The 21,630-nt window shown below is 43.4% G+C and overlaps 1 protein-coding gene and 1 long non-coding RNA gene across 2 annotated transcripts; both read left to right on the top strand.

Moving 5' to 3' along the window:
* Window positions 1-322: 322 nt before the first annotated feature.
* Window positions 323-5,950, top strand: LOC144543561 (uncharacterized). Its single transcript, XR_013507996.1, has 2 exons — window positions 323-3,062; window positions 3,222-5,950. It is a non-coding gene; the product is annotated as an uncharacterized LOC144543561 (long non-coding RNA).
* Window positions 5,951-6,265: 315 nt separating this feature from the next.
* wrap53 (WD repeat containing, antisense to TP53) lies at window positions 6,266-18,389 on the top strand. The gene is made up of 11 exons (XM_071916264.2): window positions 6,266-6,455; window positions 6,938-7,406; window positions 7,528-7,714; window positions 7,882-7,977; window positions 8,795-8,903; window positions 10,223-10,311; window positions 12,707-12,930; window positions 13,741-13,952; window positions 15,335-15,438; window positions 15,579-15,722; window positions 16,536-18,389. Exons 2-11 carry the CDS (start codon window positions 7,124-7,126, stop codon window positions 16,759-16,761), a joined length of 1,674 nt encoding a protein of 557 aa, XP_071772365.1. The 5' UTR covers window positions 6,266-6,455; window positions 6,938-7,123; the 3' UTR covers window positions 16,762-18,389.
* The last annotated feature ends 3,241 nt before the right edge of the window (window positions 18,390-21,630 follow it).

The raw sequence follows: 21,630 nt of genomic DNA, 5'->3' as shown, positions 1-21,630 counted from the left end.
AAAGGGCTCCCTGCTGCAACCAGTTGATCACTTGAGCAGGGGAGAGGGGGGTGGGGGGGGTGAGGTTAAAAGGAAGATGGGTATCCTCTGGCACTCAAAAGATTAAGCACCTTATACTGAACTAATGCACTTTATTGAGATGGGATTTGAATAGGGTTTTTTTGTTTTGTTTTGGTTTTTTTGGGTTCAGAATCAGTGCGCATATGGTATATGTGTATTAGACGTACACAATTCCCTATGCGCATGGGTGGGAATCGGAACTGGAAGGGTGGGGGGGTGAAGCAAAGTCGGTGGGGCGGACGGTCGGGGCTGGTAGGTTTTCAAAGTCAGGGGGACCGTTTTTTAGTTGAAACCCTATCAGAAAGCAAATCCTTTCTCGAAAGACAAACACTGTTGATATTTCTCTCTTGTTTAGCATTTTTTTTTTACGTTTATATAAAAAGTAAAGCTATTGAAAAATGGATTATAAAAAAAAACTTGAAGATTTGCACTTGCCTAAAAAATGAATAAGAAAAACGTCAAAAAAAATCAAAAACAAATGGGGGTTAGTTATAGAAATGAATATTTTTGTGAATGTGTACGAGTGACTGTGAGAGTGACTGATTGTGTGATGGTTGGTTCGTATCAGTAATATACCAGTCTGCACAATGTTTTTTTTCTTTCTTTCATTGCTTACCAAGATGTATGAAACATAAGAGGCCATTTTTTGTCTTTTTGTTCAAATGATAATTTTGTATTCTCATGTGTAGAATGTGTGCGTCCCTCTTCCAAACGGGGACTTGCTTTGTATGTTTTGAGAGTGAGTGAGTGAACGAATGAGAGAGAGGGAGAGGGGGCAATTGCACAACACATCCTTTCTCTCACCAGCTCTTCATCCCCAGATAGACATAATAGAAATGCATACATTTGTAAATGTTAGCTTTGCGCTCATCGTATGATGACCACCACTCGTTTGTTTGAATTTTCCCTTAGCTCCTCCCCCCGGGGAGCTGTCTCTAGACCTGTGAGGACTGGCAGACAGGGCAAATCATGAGGGACATTACTGTGTGCGCGTCTGAGTGAGACCTTGTGTGTGTGTGTGTGTGTGTGTGTGTGTGAGCGTGCATGTTCATTTACTGTTCATAGAAATGAGTTGAGACTACAGGTACTCATTTGTATGCATGTGCTTTTTTGTATGTGTATGAATGCACATTTGTGCCTAAGAACTTGGATAGGGTGCGTGGCCATTGAGACATTAACTCTTTTGAGAGCGAGTGTGACCTGTGTCAGTGCTCAGCACAGTGTATGTAATGTATGTAACTTTATATCGTAAATATTTCTAGTTTAGTCTGGGGGTGATCCATCGGAAGGTTAGTCCAGTCTGTTTTCCTGGGGTGTGATCACGTTGCCTTTTGTCAGCTCTCGAACTTGTGAATGAAAGGTGTCGAGTTTCTGACTCTGCTAAAAAAAAAAATACAGCATCTTAATGTGCAAGTGCACAGGATGGTGCATGATATGTTAGCATATTGTGTTACTTATTCGTTGTTGCAATTTGATAATGACGAGTTTTCTTTTTTTAATGAAAAATATATATGAATATATACATTATATACAAAGTTTAAAAAGTATTTGGACTAAGATTATGAGCACTTGGGGCTGCTATTTTTGTTTGTTTTAATTTTTTTTTTCCTTAATTTTTTTATTTTCATTTGTTTTGTTTCATTACCGCCATGTGAAGTGTGTTTGTATTATTTTTCTTAAGAAAATATTGAATGTATTCCAAAAAAAAAAAAATGACAAGAAAACCGTGCTGATACCAGATTTGTTTTTCCTCAAAATATTTCAAAAATGGAAACAAACATACAAAAAAGCTTCAAAGAGTTTAGCGAGGTCTTTTTTTTATTTACACAAAGGAGAAGAAAAAAGAACTCGGGATGGATACAGTTGAACACACTGCCTCTACAATCCTGGTCGTACAAACAATGACTATGAATTTAAAGAAAGGACTCTTTCTATTCCATACTGGAGCTTTGGTTGTTTACAAACCACATGGATTTCTGTGGGTGCAGTTTTTTTTCCTTGAATTTTTTTTTTTTTTTTTTTTTTTTTTTTTTTCGTCAGATGGGTGGGGTTTGCAAGTGCGCTTCTGCCATATGGACATCGAGTGGTGTTGGTTTTTGAGGAAGAGTGGCATGGCATCACAATAAGACAGAGAAGACAAGATCCTCATACTGGACCTTTCGCGCGGTCGTGGATCCCCGAGACTTTATGATCAACCAAGGAGCGGAGGAGAAAAATCAAAGATTGTCTTTATTTTGTGGAGAGTGGAGTGCAGGGCTATACCTAACCCTGGAGGGGACTGAGAGGGCAACATGGGTACACCTGGTTAGTGCACTTGTCCTCACCTCAACCCTCTTAAGCACTCACACCCTGCCCTCACCAACTCACCTATGCACTTTTGTTCATTCAAGCTGTGAGGTACCATTTTGGGGATGGGAGCACAATTTACAACAGGAGGATTGCTATGACTTTGACGGAGTCGCTGAAAACAAGATATTCCCAAACTGAAATAAGAGACTCGAGAAGCACGTCTTCTTCCACCTCCTGTACATAACCATATTTTTGTATCACCTTTCAGAGGAAAAAAAAAAAAAAAGATTTGCAAACGGATGAAGGAAAATTCATGAGACATTGATTATAAGGAGTGAATGTTCTTCGAGAAAACCAATCTTTTTGAATATAGTTTGAGATAAACTTGTGGTGGGTTTCCCTTAGTTTGCCAGTAACCCTGCAATTATCAGGGAGGGGAGGGAAAACCACATGGACATGGACTGAGGTTTGGGACATGCTGCAGTGGCTCCAAGACTGACTGATAGCTATTTATCAAAATGGATGCTGCAACGGCTACAGATTGCCCGGCCTCGAGTGTTTGATCAGCAGACATGCTGAAAAGAGGCAGACGAGGGACGGTCCGAAGGGTTGTTGGGAAGGACATTTGTCTTTTGACTTCCACTTTCATCACCTAGCCTGCTGCCTGCCTGGAGAGCAATACAACGACTACATGAGAAAGAGCCTTGGTTTCAGTAAGACTGTTTTACTGCTATTCTGCTCGCTCTGTTGCATTCAAATGATTTCATTGATTCATTCACTCCAGGTTAATCTGGTTGGCGCGTCAGTGTTGCTAACAGTACTGGACGATGTGGTGATGATTATCTTGTGCTTATCTTTATGTCTCCTCACAGGATTCCAGCTGTTCTTTATTTGCTGCCCTTTGCGAGGAGGATCCACCACCAACCCTTGAACCAGTTAACCCCAGCGCCTGCCCCCCTTTGAACTGGAACCCCAAGACCCTTTCTGTCTTGACCTTGGACTGGGCAGGCCATTGGCATTGTCAGACAGCGAACCGGATGCAGTCGACGGTGGATCCCATCTGTGTCGGAGCTGCTCGAGGTTTTGGGGTTTGAACAGACCGTCTCCGGTGAGGAAGAGGAGGGCAAAATTTCCTCCGCAACGATAAAGAGGCACTAACTGCTCAGATGGCATTATCCACCTCAGCCTGGAACTCTTCGGCGGTTGGAGGTCTTCTCACCAGCGGGGCGGAAGACCTGCCCCTCCTGCCCAGAAGTCCGAGGCTGAGGGCTGGGGTTGGGTTTGGCTGGACCTGGCCTGATTACACCTAAGCTAGCAGAGATCCCTGCAGCTGTGGAAGTAGAAGAACTTGAAAGAATTGTACAAAAGAAAAAGACTTCTCAACATGACATAGACATGCATATAAACATTCACATAGCTACACGTCGCAGATTTTCACATGTAGATTCTAGAGTCGGAACGAGTCCCGGACACACTACATGCACACCCACAGCAAAAGCAATTTACATTCACTTATGTTGGCTCTCCTCTGGAACCACATCTACGCACATAACTGAGGGGCCTACATCAGTATCAGAACTGATATGACACACACACACACACACACACACACGAGCAAGCAGCAAAGCTCAATAATATAAACGTGAGCGCTCTGCTTTGTAAATAATGTAAAAGTTTGTGTTTTGATTTTTTCTCTCCTAGTGAGTTTTGTTTCAGTTATCTGTTCACATGCCTTAAGTTTTATAGTTCAGTCCTGGATGGCTAACTGAAAATGTTCTTTAAAAAAATGACAAATTTAAGTTAGAAACCACCTCGTCATCTGTCTTTTGATCAGAGAGAAAGGAAAGCGTTCTACCAGACTGTTTTCTGTTGGCTAACAAAACTATTGTCTGTTCTGTGTCAACCTGATAACACGTACATCTGATCACCATGAAAGTTACTAGTTAGCTACAGAATAGAGCAGCGAGCAGTCCTTGATTAAGATGATTTTTGGTGGTGGTTTTCATTTTTTTTTCTTCTTTTTTTTCATTTTTGTTTTGTTTGCTTTTGTTTTCCTTTAAATGAAGAGTGGATTTTGTTCAGATTTCCTGTTTAGATTATCGCTGAAGGTGCAGGCTTAATAAAGGGCTGGAGTCTGTACTGTCCGGAGCTGAGCTGACTGGGCGGGCGCACCGAATGGACTTAAAAACACACAGGGAGATGTTACGTGATAACATCGCATGGTGTCCGATATAGCAGTGGATGTACTACTCTAGAACAGGCAAAATTGAGGCAGAGTGACTTGGTTATCCTCAATCTGAGATAAAAAGGTGGGGTTTTTGGTTCTCTTTTACACTCCCAATGACTTTAATGTTTCGAAAGATTAGGTACTTTTACAGCTTTGAGATGACTGACTTGTTCGAAAGAAGTGGAAGCATGATTCTTGGAGCAAGCTTGCATGATTTGTAGTATTTGTGGGTTTGTCACTGAACCTTGAGGTGGGTCGGAAGTCGGCCTAGTTTGCCTGTGTGCTCTATCTATGCACTCGGTGGTGTCGCTGTCCATCTATGTCGGAGGGCACTGAATAGATTTGACCTTGACCGGTCGGTTGTGTTTCGTCTAATATGAAATTCCATGTCACTTGAGATTTGGAAAGTAAGTATCTTTTCCCATGTTTGCCTAATTTAGTGAAACTGGATCGGAGGCATCAATCTTTTTAGTCAGCCGGTGGCTTCTTTTTTGTATCCTTGTCGATGACTAAACAGTATGCAGTTGTTAATTCATATGGGATCTGATATTCATTGAATACCTTCAGCTTACATTTTTGTCGTAATAAACTTTGTAAGTTTTGATCAGCTGAGGATTTGTGGAATGCCAGTTATGTGCCATATCTAAGGTCAAGTGCGTAAACTGAAGTAGGCACAGCAGGCTCCAGTATCTGATGATTGTTGAATTGATACCAAGTGGTTTCTAAGTTTAATGTTGTCAAACAGTGGTCAAAACTGTGAGGTTTGGCAATGTCAAACATACGCCAGAATGCTATCAATTCTCTATTGAACATTTTGTGAATGAGTTTCGTAATACCTCTGTTTGACATTTTTAAAAACTGATATTTTGTGATATTAGAGCTTCAGTTATTGGTCTGTCAGTGTCCAGAGAAAAAGAGTAAAACATACTGGTTTGCAGGTTATTTTACTGTACTACAAAAAGGCTTTTATGAATAGTTAAACTGCGATATTGTGTTGTCACAGATTCTCGGATGTTTGGTTATAACCTTTCAAAAGATCCTGTCGATTATGTCTGTTCTCTGCGAGTATAAAGTCCATCCACCTCTGGTTCTGGACACCAGTTATCACAAGTTCAATAAGCAACGTTCCAGCAGTGGTGGCCGAAAGGATATTGATAACAAGTTTGATTGGTATCAACGACTTTATAAAATCATGGAAATGTGACCCCAGTCAGCTCAGCTCCTTTGCTTAAAACATTTTTGAATGTTATTGAAATGACAACATACATGTAATGAAAATGTTTTGGAAAAAGAACAATTGAAAGAATTGTAAATAGTTTGGCTTTTGTTTGTTTGAAGAACAAAAAATATTAAATAAAATAGCATTTAACAGTGTTTGACTCAACATTTGTTAATGAACTCCATAATCTATGAAGGGGGTGGGGGGGATATGGTGAGTGAGTGAGAGTGAGTGAGTGAGTGTGTGTGTGTGTGTGTGCGTGCGTGTGCGCGTGCGCGCGCAGTAGAGAGTGAATGTTGGTCAATGAATGAAAGCGTATGTGCGTGAGAGTGAGAGGCATCAACCAAAGTCTCGTCTCGGGCATCAGCCCATCAGCACGATAATATTGCGAAATTTCAAAGCTGTATTACACCCCTCACGTCATCAAACGAACTCTCGCGATAGTTTCAACCACATGGCCGCCCCCCAGTGTTTACAACTTCTCGTAATGATCTGGTGAATAAAAATAAAACAAAGTCCACAAGTAGAAAGACTTCGAAGACGTTTTGGTGTGATTCATACTCTCCGGTTTAAGGGGAAAGATTGACACCGCTGAGAAGAAAAGTGTTTTGATCGAAATCCGAGCAGAACCAGAGGCCAGGCCAGCCATAACACAGACAGGTAGGTAGCATCAGGCTGCTAGCATTTGCTAACGATAGCTTTAGCAAACATTACTGTTAGGCGGTCGGTGTTTGGGGCGAAACGCTGAAGCAAACTGAAGCATTTTGTCTTAAAAGCCAATACAATTTAAGTTATAAGATGGCGGCATTACGTATATAGAATAATAAACGTGTAAGGTAATCTAAGGTAACTATTAAATCGCCAACTTTTACCTGACTAAATTAACGTTAATGGTTTTTGAAATGGTGGGCACGTCAACGGCTAGCCACAGGTGTCTGTTAGTGTTTGTTTGTGTAGTTTAGCGTCACTCATTAAGCACTTCTACCAGGCTCTTTACTGACAGCTGTATTTACATTTTTTGCAAGAAGTGCTTTTATATTGTTTTATTGCTTTGAAATGTGTGTGTTGCCATGTTATTATGTTATCAAGTGATCTCACCTGCCCGGTCCCCTCCCCTCCCCTGTCTGCCCCTCTGTATTCAGGCTAGCGGGTGCTGTGATGTCCCCGTCCCCCAGCAGACTCAAACACCCACACTGCAGGAAGAAGCACTACCCTAGTAGCACTTACCTCACCCACGTCTGACAGCCAACCAGCAGATACAAGGCACAAAGCCGGCACTCAGACACCAGGTAGAGGACTTGACAGGAGAGATTGAGAAACAAAGAGAGATGTCTGACTCGGTGGGGAGCGGTGAAAGCGGCGGTGTGGCAGGTGTAGGGCAGGACGCAGAGGCAGATAATGAGCCCCCTCAACAGATGCCACCGTTACCTGAGGGTGACAGCTTGGAGCCAAGGGAGACCCCGGAGGAAGGGGCCTGTCCGTCTGCCAAGCGGCCCCGGCTGAGCGAGGAGGAACAGGACCTGGGGCTGACTGCCGAGCCCCTTGAGACGCATGGAGAAACTGCGGCACAGGCTGGCTTGCTGCAGGAAGACCCAGCCCCACCAGCACAAGGTGGAGTATCTTTAGCCATGATGATGCATCTATTCTCTGAAACACTGTTACTTTGTCCATACCATTGTCCAGCTTTACTTTCCATTACCTACACAAATTTACTCTGTGGTCCTGTGAACAGGAGCGCCCCTGCAATGTGAGGAGGGATGTCAAGGAGGGGAGGGGGAGGCTGCGAGTGCAGGATGTGAAGTCGAATGCCATCAGAATGGAGATGGAGGTCATGATGCTCCTTTAGAAGAAGGAGAGGCGAAACCAGAGGAGGAGCAGAGCACTAATGGATCTGCAGACAGCCCCAGTGAAGGACAGCAGTATGTGGAGGAAACATTTTTTTTTATCCACTCTAATTTGAAATAGATGTAAAGGATAGCCTAGCAAGCGAGCTATTTCAGGAAATATTCTGGCTGGGAAGTAGATTTGGGGGTTTGTTTGTCCATCCCTCTGTTTTACACTCTCTTCCTCTCCATCCTGTCTGCAGCCTTGGTCTAGATTTTACCCAGAACCCCCAGATGCTGACTGGTTCCTGGACTGAGTACTCCAACTTCCCAGAGAACTACCTCAAAGGCTGCAAATGGTAATTCCTCCTAATACTAACTTGACACAAAATATGCCATTAGGTTGAGGCTTTAAAGCCGCTATGTGTAGCATTTTAACGTCAATAAATCATTACCATATTAACTTTGAGACATTAGTATAATTACCGTAAATATACAAAACCATCGCCGAGAAGATTGGCAGTCTCTATTGGACTCTACACTGCATTTTACATTGTGTGTCACTGGTCAAATTTCGTAGGAAATCTGCTGGATTGCTTTACAGCACAAAACAGGAAGAAGGTGCTGTTCTTCCAGTGCAAATAGAGTTAAAGCTTTCAAGGTTTCTGCCAAAGGGCACATGGTGGAACGAGTGAAAGGCAAATGGAAAATTCACTTCGACATGTTTATCTGCTTCAGTAAAGCCAAAGAGAAAACAAACAAATGTCCTCTTTGTGGTAGGAAGCAACAGGGTGTATGGGAAGTGTGGTCTTAAATTACACTAGCACTAACAATACCACTGGCATGAGATAGAGGCTACCAATTGTCTTGACCATTTGTTTATGGTAATTTCACCATGTCAGTTAATTTGACAGTCATACATTGATGTTTAAAAATGCTACATGCAGCACCTTTAATCTAAAGTAATTCACAGTACTGCTGAGTTACACAGGACTTAATTCCTGTACTTTTTTTTTTTAACTTAACCACTGAGCTCAGCTGTGTTCTGCAGTCCTCTCCTGCTTATTTCTGACTGTTGTGGCTGCGACATGAAACCAGGAGGCGATTGCAGGTTGGTTATTGGTATGTCATCTATCTCTTTCTCCTTTACTCACCCTCTCTCCCTTCATCCCCTAGGGCCCCTGATGGTTCATGTATCCTGACCAACAGTGCAGACAATGTGCTGCGTGTGTACAACCTCCCTCCAGAGATCTACAGCTACAACTGGGACTTGCTTCCTGAGATGGTGAGCGCACTGATAGCTTACCATGCCGACTAACGTTTGGCTACGATCGTTGTTAAACAGCTTCCGAAATATTCTATTTGGAGTCTGTATCTTTTGGCACTGCTATTGTTTGGAGCTGTTTTAAGATGGTTAAAGATGCCAGAATCATGAAGAAACATACAGTACCGCAAATCAGCAGCTTGCATTATGTCCTGAGATTCTCCACTGGGATTTTTTGAGCCGTTACAATCACAGATTTCTTTTATCAATATGTTTATTGGCCCGTAGTAGCCCAGTATTCATTTGTTAATATACACTATGCTTCCAGTTTGTGGTTTCTTAAGTGGATGTTTTTTCTGGGCAAGTACTATAGCGCATAAATGAAAAGCACTGAAAACGGTCTATTTATATATGGATATGTCATGTGTAACTAGTTGCAGACAGAAATCAAATGCAACCCTCAGCTTGTCAGATAGTTGGTGACAGCTCGTGTTTTTCCTTGTACAAACATAGATCCAGAGTGTTCAGAGAGCAGGCTGTGTTCATTAGTTGGCCAATCGGATTTAGTGTTTAAACACAATATCTGTCAATATACTTGTCAATGGGGATACATCAATACCACTTTTTCACTGCTGATACCAATTCATCAAGACCCAAATCCATAATAAGAGATTGGTACCTCATGTTGAACCACTGCTGTCTGCTACTGGTTTTATTTAGAGTGATTTATTGTGTTAAATATATTTTTTACTGTGAAATATATTGTCTGAGCTTTAGATACAAAGACTCACAGTATGTCATGGCTGAGCATCAATTCTGCATGTATTTTGTGTAATGATCAGCTAAGAAAAAAAGTGTGTTTCAATCAGTTTAAGTAAATGCTTAAGAAAATGTGGGAATGTAGCCCAATTTTAGCTGATTAAATACATTCTGCATTCTGTATTTAAGCATGGGCCAACATCAAGTGGCAAGCCAATCCCTTAATTATATTACAGGCCAGTAGATTGGGGTCACTGAACAAAAATGATTGAGATATAATCCACTTTCCTCCATTACAGAGATCTAACATCTTTCTATTTGTGAAATAGGCAGAAAATGGAGCTTTGATGTCTTTGCTTTATTTCTGCCATGTTACCAGTGGCTCTTGATAATGAATTTCACCACTGAGAACAGTCCTTGATTCTTTCTTCTAGCCTGGTGTCAGCCCAATATCCAGCACCAGTGTCAGTACTGGTGCGTCCCCATGATGCCAGTCAGTTGACCCACTATGATTCCATGCCCTGTGCTTCATTCCTCACATGCCTGGCCATCTTTTTTTTTCCTTTTCCTTCCTGTGGCAGAGTCCAGTGCTGAGGATGGCGGAGGGAGACACCATCTACGACTACTGCTGGTACCCCAAGATGAGCTCCCTGGACCCAGACTCCTGCTTGTGAGTTCAGCCTCTTTCACAAGCTATTCCCCAGAACATTCTGTACGCTTCACCTCTCAGCCGCACAGATAGATCTAGGCTAAGCTAAACAAGACATTTAAAGTTCACTCTGAAGGTCAACCTGCAAGCTGGTGAAGGGTGTAGGCAGAAAGGGTATAAGGTTGTTTATTGAGGGTCGTGTCACTGAGTGATTGGTGTTATAAATTCCCAGACCTCAAGTTTTTGGAGTTGGTTAGTCACTGTGTTTGTGTGTGTGTAAGAGAGAGTGTGTGTGCGTGTCTGTGTGGTTAAGCCTGTCTAACAGACTATCAGAATAGAGGAGATAGTGTTGTGTGCATCTGACTCATACTTTGATCCCCGTGGTATTTGTGCTGGATGTGGGAGCCGGCTGCCAGCGTGGAGAGAGGCTGTAAAAGCTTTCTTATGTCTCTCATTATGAGTGAAGAGTTGGCCTTCGTCTTGTATGCCTCTGCCTCTGCTTCTGTCGCAAACCCGCTCGGTTGTTTGAGGGCCGTAGTGCTTTTCAGCATGACTCAGCCCGCTAACAGCACTCCAGACACCACCTAAAGGGCCTCATGATTCCCCGACTTGGGGGTTCTCTTTTCATCTGTTTCTCCCTTCCACTGTGTGTGTGTGTGTGTCTGGAGGCTTTTAAAATGCCATAATTATGACATTGCCGTGTGTTTGTGCGTGCACGCTGAGGCAAAGCCAACATCAATAACACCCAGCCGTCACCGTGGAGAATGCCCATCGTCAATGGCAAAAGAGGTAAAGACCCGCTAACGAGCCGAAGCCCGGTTGCCGACGGCATGCGCTGTGTATACCGCCGCCACCTCCCCACCCCCAGCTCCCATCATCCACCAGTTATTGCCCCCGCCACCCGACGCTTCCCTCTGATCGGGGCCCAGCGTGGGTGCCGCTCCACCCCACCATCAGACAGCCTTTCCTGGGCGAGAAGAGAGGAGAGTAGAGGAGAAGGGGGAGGGAGGTCAGGGGCAGGAGGTCCGAGGATGAGAGTTGTGTAAACAGCACGAGGGTACGATTAATGTGCACGATGAGCCACTTGAGAGGCCTGTGTGTGTCTGCCAAAGCCGGGCACCATCTCTCTGTCTGTAATGAGGATGAGGATGCTAGTAGGAGCTGACAGCGGATGCCCTTTATCTTATTCAGATCACTGCTACACTTCAGAGACCGGCTCTTGCAGGACAGGTGGTTGGACATGCTGAGAGTACATTTTTACGGGGTGAAGTTGGCACTGTTGCTCAAGACTTGTAATGCTCAGCCAGATAAAAGGTTGGGATTGTTAAGCCCATCTATCTCTTACCTTTTGTCTCTCCTTCCTCCCTCCTTCTCCCCCTCTTTTCACATCCTCCCTTTTGTCTCTCGCTGCTTCTCCCCCTCCCCTCCTTGATCGTTCCATCTGCCAGAAGCCGTGTGTTGTTGATGCCCCTCCTGTAGAGAGGGAAGAAGGGCCACTGTTGTGGCTCGGTTAAGTTGCGCTGAGTTCTAGGCAGGGCTCCAAGCTAGCAGCAGTCTAGCATTATAATTGGGCATTTCCCTGCACTGGAACAAAGCCGCGGCTCAGAGGGGCCGTAACAGAACACGGCAGCAGCGGTAGGGGCTAATTTCCTTTGTCTAATTGAGCTGCAGTGATGTTTGAGCATTTGTTCAGCGCCCAACAATTAGAGTTAAAAAGGCATGCCTCTGTTTTTGGCCCTGAGTTGAATAAATAAGAATGTGCTGTGGTATTGCCTCCGTAATGGAGGCAGGGGTGACGGATATCCTTTTCATACATTAGTGACCTCAGATGATTGCTGTGGATTTATTGGTGTTGATGCATTCTGAAGGCTGGTGCCTTTGGGTTTTGAAACAAGAAAATTAAAATAGTGATGGAAATGCATAACCAAGGTTAAAGGAATCCCAGCAACCTCTTTTTATATGAATTTAAGTAGCACCTTTTGTGGCACAGGTACAGCTTTTCCAAGTGCGAAGCCAACAGGTTTAAAAATTATTTTTTTTTATTCCTCCAGCTTTAATGAACAAATACTGATCCTGACCTATACCCTTATATTCACTGCACACTACATCGTCCTTCTGGGTTTTATATGTGTGTTTTGAACCTCTTACATGAGTCATTTGTACCATGTTTCAATGAGTGCTAGCTGTAAAGCAAATTGCCCTTCAGGGACAATAAAAATTTACTTCACTCAATATTATTTCTCAGGATTATTTTTACCCTCTCACTACAAACTTTTCATCATTCATCATCAACTCTCTATTGCTTGATCCCTCTCCATCAATCTGTTTGTCTTATTATCTCTCTCTCTCTCTTTCCCTCTCTGCCTTTCTTCTTCTCTGTTCACTCACTCGTCTCTGTGATATCTGCCTGCTCCAGTCTAGCCAGCAGTAGCCGCGACAACCCGGTCCACGTGTGGGACGCGTTTTACGGGGAGGTGCGGGCCAGTTTCCGACCATACAACCACCTGGACGAGCTGACGGCGGCCCACTCCCTCTGCTTCTCCCCCGACGGCTCGCAGCTCTACTGCGGCTTCGACAAAACCGTCCGGGTGTTCTACACCGAGCGTCCCGGCAGAGACTGTGAGGAGAGACCCACCATAGGTCAGCCATCAGCTACTCTCTCACAGCGGGGCCTACTGGGGCTAGACAGAGCCTGGGCTCAGCTTAAAATGTTTTCTTTCTTTTCATCTAAAGGAGAGCAGACAGTCTCCTCACCTTTTTTTTAGTGTTTTTAATTCTTTATAAAGTGGGAATTAGCGAGGGACACAAAGTAGGAGGGACTGTAATAGGATTCCATCCTAGGCCAGGGAGGTCATACGTTGTAGGTAGGGTACTTAACCACTATCTGTAGTCATCTGGGTGTTATTCCCTTATGAGGAATGGTAACTCATCAAACGTGGTAACAAGATACAAAATGACTCACACAAGGGATGTTTTGAAGGTAATGAGTAAGCCTTAGCCCTGCTGCACGGGCAACTCACCATCCTGCTCAGGCTAAGAACATTGCTGTCTATGATTTCTTTCCCCGTTTGGCTCCATCAGCTCTGCTTGATGCGTAATAACTGGGAATTACGTGTGGGTGTACGGCCGATCTCAAAAACAGGTGATCTGATACTCGTGAGGTCTGTGCCAAACCCCTGCTTCTGCAAGTAAAATATTTTGTTTTCTTAAGACAGAGTGAGGAGGGTAAAAACATGAAATGGACAAACAACCGATACAAGTCGGGCTTCAGTACTGAGTATCTTTCAGGCATGAAAAATGTATTTGTTCCTCTCAGGGATGTAATCGGGAACTCAAAAGCCGCCAAAAAGTGGGCCTTCATTAGAAATGAATGGGAGTTGTGTCCTGCAAACCTGTTGAAAGCCTGAACACCCTGCCAACTGCCACTCCTGTCTCTTGTCTCCCCTCCAGTGAAGAAGCAGGGCCAAAGTGGCATCATCTCCTGCTTTGCCTTCAGCCCCTGCCTGTCTGTTTACGCCTGTGGCTCCTACTCTCGCAGCGCCGGCCTCTACTCCTGCCAAGACGGCACCCCGTTGGCACTGCTGCCGACCCGCCACCACGGAGGCCTCACCCACCTGCTCTTCTCCCCCGACGGCAACTACCTGTACACCGGCGGGCGCAAGGTGAGGGCACCAACACACATATTAAACACACATACTCGCATTCAACAACACGCAGAGGAGAGAGATGGCTGTAGAAATGCTGCTTCGCTTGGTTTTTTGTTCTCGAACACACATACCATCAGTGGGCTTTGTGTGTTAACTAGGAAACGCATTAATTTGCTCAGATATTGCATTGCAAAACCAGTTTACACAAGCATTATAGCATTTATCAAAGTTTTTGGATAAGAGCTTTGTGTGCTTTGCTGAGGTTTAAGACAAGGAGGGTAGACATTTAAAAATATTTTGTGGTTTTCTGTTGATCCCCAAAAGCGAAATGCTCTTTTCGTTTGTCCCTCCCTCCCTCCACAGGGAGGTCAGAGGTCAGGGTCAGCTACAGAACAGTGATCATGGAGCTGGTAGGGATTCAGTGTCTTGCTCATGGACACTTCAGCAGGGCAGAGGTTTGCTGTCACAGGGGTTTGAACCTGCGCCTTCTGGTTGAAGGTAGTCTCCCTACTCACTACCCCACCTGTTGCTCCATTTACATGCTAGTAGACAAATGTTGTTATAGTTATGGATTTTTTATTAGTTTTTATTTTTATATAGATTCCTTTTTTTAAATTATTTTAATTAAAATTTCAGTTTAGCTTTAGTTCATTTGCAGTGTGGGTTTTGGTAGGGTTTGGTAGTTTTAAGTTTAGTTTAATTTTTTTTTTAATTTTAAGTTTTATTTTTATTTAATTTCAGTTGTAGTTGTATTTTTGGCATGGGTGGTGTATTTACAGTTATAATGATAGAAGTTCAGAACAGGTATTTTGTATATGCTTGCAACTGGTATTCTGTAATACAAGTAATAAAAGATCATTCTAATTAATAAGATTCTCTGCCCAAAATTAATTATTTTTTTTATCCTGCACATAAACAAAAAGACAAAAACATTTGACTATATTTTTATTTTATGTAGACAACATAATTTTTGTTCAGTTTTAGTCTTTTCACGGTCTTTGTATTCATATTTCAGTTTTACGACAATGGTTTTTAACACCTAGTTTTTGTCTTTTTTTTATTTATTTTTTATTTATTTACTATATTAACCTCATTTGGAAACTTGAATGGAAACCTCAATAGTATCTACATGTTCTTGCATTTAGGTTAGGTGAGAAACTTTTAGCATTTCTCCATAGGAACATCAACGAAGAAAATAATTGTTAATTCGTTCAGAATGTCATGTCTATTGTCTAAAAAGTCTGGGAGGTAAATCATAGAGCAGTGAAACTCTGGCCTTGCATGTGGGTGCACAGTAAGTACTGCTTTGCCTCATTATGCCCACTTTGAGCACAGCCAGGGACAAGAGGCTGTTGTGAATTGCATATTTGTGTGTGTGTTTGTGTTTGTATGTGTAGGATCCAGAGATCCTGTGCTGGGACCTAAGGGAGCCAGGCAAGGTCGTGTTCTCTCTCAAGAGGAACGTGGCCACTAACCAGCGCATCTACTTCGACCTGGACATGTAAGTTTACTTTACTCTACACCAGCCAGAACGCTACTCAGTGAGAGGTGTGTGAGCTTGAACTGTGTCACAGGGCTGATTTCACCTCTGGCAGTTGTATTATATCTATTGTCCATGGAGGTTTCTTTGTGTGTGTCTAGGTCAGGCAGGTACCTGCTGAGCGGGGACACAGAGGGAGTGGTGTCGATATGGGACACCCAAACAGCTCCTTCTGATGGCAGTGAGGAGCTACTGCAACCTCAGCTCCAGTTCCAGGGCCACTGGGACTGCACCAACGGCATCAGGTATTGTTGCAAAGAAATGTAACTTTGATCCCAACAGCAACGAGTAATGTAGAAAGTTACAAATCTAAAAGCTATCATCCCCTTTGAATATCAGATTGAAGTCGATTTATCCGAACACTATATCCCACCACCATCCCCCAATTTGTTTTTGTCATAAACAGTCATTGTCCTCTCAGTTGACACAGACATGCACTGCGACTAGATGACTACATAGAAAAAAGAAAAGTTGAACTGGGTGGAAGTATTCCCGCTATCTGCATTTTATGGAGCGAAAGGATGAAAAGAACATTGCTGTCAATTGTAAACTGTGTGCTGGTACAAAAAAAAAATCTTACAAAAAGGTACAAACAAAAGCAAGATGTCAACTCTCCCAAAGCACCAAACTGTTGGCAAAAGAAAAGGACAAGCAGAGAGCAGCCACCAACAGCTCTAGGCAGCAGAGAGAAATTACTTATGCAAATGTATGTGGATATGTGTAAAACGCTTCTGTAAATTTGGGTACTTAAATCCTTGTCACTGACTGCGCCGCTGTTTGGTTCCTCTCACTCACACAAAAGCACAGGAGAGGCAAATGAATTGTTCTAATAAGAGAGGATACACCTGGCAATTTTGGAGGTGTAGTGGAAAAGTAATATAAGTAGTGTGACAAATGACTATATGTTTGATAAAATATGTTTGATAATAGTTCAGAGATCACATTCAAATAAACTCATAATTAATTAGTTCTATATAGCATCGCCATGAATGTGCCATGGGACTGTGCAGTATTCCTTATATCTTCTCCCTCTGTTTCTCCGTCGGCCTCTCCTCCAGCATTCATCCCTTCATGCCGTTGTTGGCGTCGTCCAGCGGGCAGCGCCAGTTCCTGTGGCCCGGAGACAGCGAGGGCGACTCGGCCTCAGAAGGCGAGGCGGGCGAGGCCGTGATGTCGCCGCGGGAGACGCGTCAAGACAACGCCCTGACGCTGTGGTGGGCCGGCCCGCTCGGCCCGGCCGCAGAGGGCGTCCAGCAGCAGAATACAGCGGCGGTTGAGGCCTAAGTGCCTGTTACTCCAACCAGCTGACCCCCCTCCTCCTCTGGTCTGGATCAAATTGAATTACACCTGCCATGTGATGCTTATTTTGGGACTTTTTGATGTGGTGAGAGCTAACAGCATATCGTGGGTTAGTTAGAGTCAGGTTCTTTTGCATTCAGTGACATGAAGTCTTGAGATGAAGAACCATTTTTGTTTTTGTGGTTTTTTTTAACAGCCAATGTACATTTGCAGTGTACATATACAGCCAAAGTTGTATATTCAATCCAAATAATTTTGGAGAGTGAATGTTAACACATCACCTACTAGTTACAGCCTTTACTATCTTTACTATACACTATTACTTGCAGTGTTTAAATGAAAGGATTTGGAAATATCACACATCTCTAAATATGAAACGGACCGATAGGGTTCTCTGTCTGAAAGCCTCAGTTATTGTTCCTCTAATGCCGCTGCCAAGGTGGTAACTAAATTCCAGGATTGAATCTATATGCCAAGGCTGTGGTCAATGTTGGAAAGCAGGGGAGTGTGAAAGTTTTCTTAAAAGGCCCCCACCCATACTCAGGTTGAGACCCAACAGGGAATGGAGCTGCATGTGGACGGGGTCAAGGTCAAATCCATCTCAATTCTGTCAATTCAGTGGTTAAAGATAGAGCATTAATTTTCATTTAATTTAGTCAACGTTTAGTCAAAGTTTCCCACTTTTGAATTTTCTAGAGAATCCTTTTCCTGAATTGGTTGAATTGAAAGCGGATTAGCCCAGTGTCCGTTCTGCTGATTGTACCTCCAGTCTGAGTTGTTTCTGTGGGAGTGTTTGTTTACTTGTATGTGGCTGTAATGCTGCCCCGGAGATTCCTAATTGCTATAGTTACAGTAAGTGCCATTCGTTCTCGAGCTTTGTGTTTTTTGTAAACCGGTCGATGGGATCTCCTGTTTTTATTTTCTTTTTTTAACTATTGTATGTGCCAAGGTGTCGTGTCGCTCCGTGCACGCCCATGAAATGTATATTTTTGTAAAGCCATGATGATCATTCTAGTTTTCGAATGTACTCTGTAAGCAGCTAGCTTGATTACTGTAACCTCATAACAATCTGTGAAATTCTTTTTTTTCAATATATTCAGAGTGGGCGCACTTATGTAACAGCTGTCTCTGTTGTATGCGTTAATACAGATTGTGCTCAGATTACATTTGTATCTGGGTGAACGGTTATGTTGCAGCACACAACATGGTATTTGTATAAGTGCATTAATAATGTAACGCAGTTCAATCCTTATTTTGCTATCCATGGGGTTCTTTGCAGGTTCAGGATTTGCCCAGCCAAAGCCTTGTATCTACAGACATTACAACATTGAGGAGTCTAGAAATTTTATAAGCCTCCAGTGATTCAGGTTTTACTTCTTGGAACTAAATTTTGTTGCCAAGCAATATCAGCAACTATTCCGCTTAATGTCTTGAAATGTGTTTGTTGCCTGAAAATATAACACAAATTTCTTGTAAACGTTGTACCAGGCAGCACTAGGAACCGTCTTGGCCTTGCTGATTTCACATCACTCTGTAGATGGATGGCTCTGTCTACAACAAGTGGCTTTATGATGGTCTTATTCAAGTCGGACTGAATTAAAAGCATCTCTCTTCACAAATTTACTCTCTTATTCATTTCCATTCTTTCTTTTTACGGCGATTTGGATGCCCTGTAATAATTCTATGATGAATGCAAGATGATTTTACACTCTCCAGTCAAGAGGCGGCTCTTAAAAGCTCAGGGGACTATTAACTTGCGCTTATGAGATGGAAACTATTCATAGCTTTCACCTTTCCCATACACGTTCTGTGTGAATGCACACACTCATGTATTTGATTGTCTGAAACCACAGGGGCAGGCCGAGCGGAGAGCCAAGTTGGAGAGCTCTGCTGTTGTGTTGTGCGGGTTGCCTAGCGACCATCTCCGCCTTGGGAGAGAAAAGTAGGGTGAGAGACAACAAGAAGGGAAAGTGGAGTGAGAGAGTGTGAAAAAAAAAGTGTAATTACTGATCCAGTGGTGTGGTGATTGCCACTTGGTGGCGGGGTGGCCTGGACTTGTCTCTGTCTGTGTCATCCTTATCACCCCAGGGTGTCTGCTGTTGGCTGCTGGGGACAGAAAGTCTTTGGCTGTGACAAGAGGATGACATCTGACACCATGGAGTCTTTAGAGAGGATGCTGAACCGGACCGTTGTGTCCACCCACAGAGTCCTGCACTAACACATAGTAGGTGAGACACTGCAGAGTCCCTCCAATGCCCTCCCTGCTTTTCTTTTCCTCTCTCCTTTTTGCCCAATTTGCTTCTGCCATGTTCTCTGACTCACTCTGTTCTCCCTTCTACTGATGCAAACAGAAAACAGTCATTAGGTTAGTTTTTATTGGGCCGATTTTGGCCTTTACTAAAATCAGATATTGGCCAGTCCATATTGTTCACCTCTGAAATGATGGATATTATGCAGATTGTTTGATTCCATATTTATTGTATAATTTCAATCAATATTACACTGGTTTTCTATGGGAAGACCTTAACCTGAATTGAGTAAAATGCTTTACTTTTGATCTGATTCCACACAAGTATGAATGAATATGATTTATTATTGTTAATGTTATTATTATTATAGATATTGGTTTCAATAGAGAATTTTAGTGTCACTGAAATCCTGGGAGAAACACTGAATACTTGTCAATTTTAAAAATTCTTGCCATTGAAAATGGTAAAAATGTAAAGAATACAGACACAAAAGTTTGGCTATCATCACTTTCAATCCAAAAATCTGTTATCAGCCTTCAAAAACCCATATCTGTCAAACCCTAGTCCTCTCACACGCAGTCGACAGTGAAGTCGTTACCTTGATCCCAAGGTAGCTGCAATGTAGTCTTTCCACTTCTGTAGTTAATGAGCCAATCTACATGAAGTGTTGTTTCTGTGCTTCCATTTACGTTGCATTTTGAGTGATTCTCCATGGCCTTGCATAAGTGCTTTCCATTAGACGGGCACACGCACGTACACACACACACAGGCAAACACACAGTCCCAGTGCTCATCACCAGAGAGTGTGTGGAATAGCAAGTAATGGCATCTTGATGTTAAGAAAGACATTTGAAAACAATTATTCAAATGGCTGTCTGCCTGTTGAATCTTCTAATCCTGGAGAGGAAGCACTCAAGCAAACACTCACTGGTCTGACCCTGGCTAAATTAGCATGGAGAGGAGGAGGAGCGCGCAGCTCTGCAGCCGAAGATGCTAAATGTCTAAACTACTCTCTGGTTTGTCACTCTGACGCTGCTTTGGAGAGGAGCAGGCTTTTTAGAGCATGGAGCAAAAGGAACAGATTTCCTGCAGCTTTTAGAGGTTGTCATACATGACATTTCTCAAAATGTCAGAGGGTTGGGTCCTTCATCTCAGGGAGACTTTGAATCTGTTCAGTAGGTGCTGAGTAAGGGCTTCGCTCTGACCCGGCTCTATATAGTTAATAGATTATATCCAACCAAATGTAATTCTACATATACACTGAGTGGCAATAAGAATAAAACATGCAGACAGGGCCGAGAGGTTCAGTTACTGTTCGACTAAAAGTTTACACACAGAAGACGCACCGGATGCAGCATCTCAGAAACGGCTATCCTCCTAGGATTCTCTATACTATAGAATTGACCAAGAATGGTGTGATAAACAAAACACATCCAGTCAGCTGCAGTCCTGAGAGTGAAAAACACCTCGGTGGTGAGAGAAGTCAGAGGAGAATGGCAAGACTTGCTCCGGCTGACAGGCGGGCCACAAGTATGCAAATAACAGCTCAGTACAACAGCGGTGTACAGAAGGGAATCTCAGAACACACAACTCGTCGAACCTTGAAGCGGATGGGTTACAGCAGCAGAGGACCACGCCAGGGTCCACTCCTGTCAGCGAAGAACAAGAAGATGGGGCCACAGTGGGCATGTGATCAAGAAAACTGGACAATTGAAGAGAGGAAAAGCATTCCCTGGTCCAACAAAGGGTAGGGGCAGAATTTGAACAGCGTGAGTCCACGGATCCATCCTGTCCTGTGTCAACAATACAGAGTGGTGGTTGTATAATGATGTGAGGAATGTTTTCTCGGTACACATTAGGCCCCTTTGTACCAATGCAGCATCATTTGAATGTCGCAGCGTACCTAAACTGACCAGGTGACCCTTCCAGGAGGATAACGTCGTCTCAGGATGGTTCCACGGATGTGACAGTGGCTTTAGTTCATTCCCCAGATCTCAACCCAATAGAAACCTTTGGGAAGAGCTGAAATAGGAAGTTTGCAGCATGAACGTGCCGCCAAAACATCTGCAGGAACTGACTCCACGTTTCCATCGAGTCCGGATGGACCAAGATCCCTGTGGACCATTTCCAGCACCTTGTTGAAGCCATGCCTAGGGGAATTTATGCTATTCTTGAGGCAAAAGGGGGGTCCAACCAGGTACTAGCTAGGTAATAAAGTGGCTACTGACTCTGAGTGTATATTAAACTAACACCAAAACAATCAGTATGATCTGGAACCCATGGTGTACTCATCTGGTCAATTCCTGACAGCAATAGGAGAAAGGTTTTGCCCTCCGGTGGTTAATACCGCAGATCCACAAAGCCCGGCTAAGAGCCAGGTTTTCCACCTGTCAGACCCAAGTCAGAGCAGCATGAGGTGGGGGAAACAGAAGGGGTCTCACCTTGGATGGAGGACCTCCTGAAGAGAGCAGAAGAAGAAAAGGAGCAGGCTCTGAAACAACAAAGAGGTAGACCCTACTGATACACATAAAAACTGCCAAGCAAAAACAAAAGGCAAACCATATAAGAAGGAATGGGATGGGACTTATTTAACTGCCTCAGGACT

Source organism: Centroberyx gerrardi, chromosome 23, assembly GCF_048128805.1.
Source record: "Centroberyx gerrardi isolate f3 chromosome 23, fCenGer3.hap1.cur.20231027, whole genome shotgun sequence".
NCBI classification, from domain to species: Eukaryota; Metazoa; Chordata; class Actinopteri; order Beryciformes; family Berycidae; genus Centroberyx; species Centroberyx gerrardi.
Note: the sequence above shows the minus strand (reverse complement) of the source record. Positions and strands in the feature narration are given on the sequence as shown.

Bases quoted from the DNA above. Each gene is read 5' to 3' on its own strand.
- wrap53 (XM_071916264.2), top strand. From the start codon at position 7,124: ATGTCTGACTCGGTGGGGAGCGGTGAAAGCGGCGGTGTGGCAGGTGTA. The intron at 7,407-7,527 runs GTGGAGTATCTT...TCCTGTGAACAG, and splicing joins CCCAGCCCCACCAGCACAAG to GAGCGCCCCTGCAATGTGAG. The intron at 13,953-15,334 runs GTGAGGGCACCA...TTGTATGTGTAG, and splicing joins TGTACACCGGCGGGCGCAAG to GATCCAGAGATCCTGTGCTG.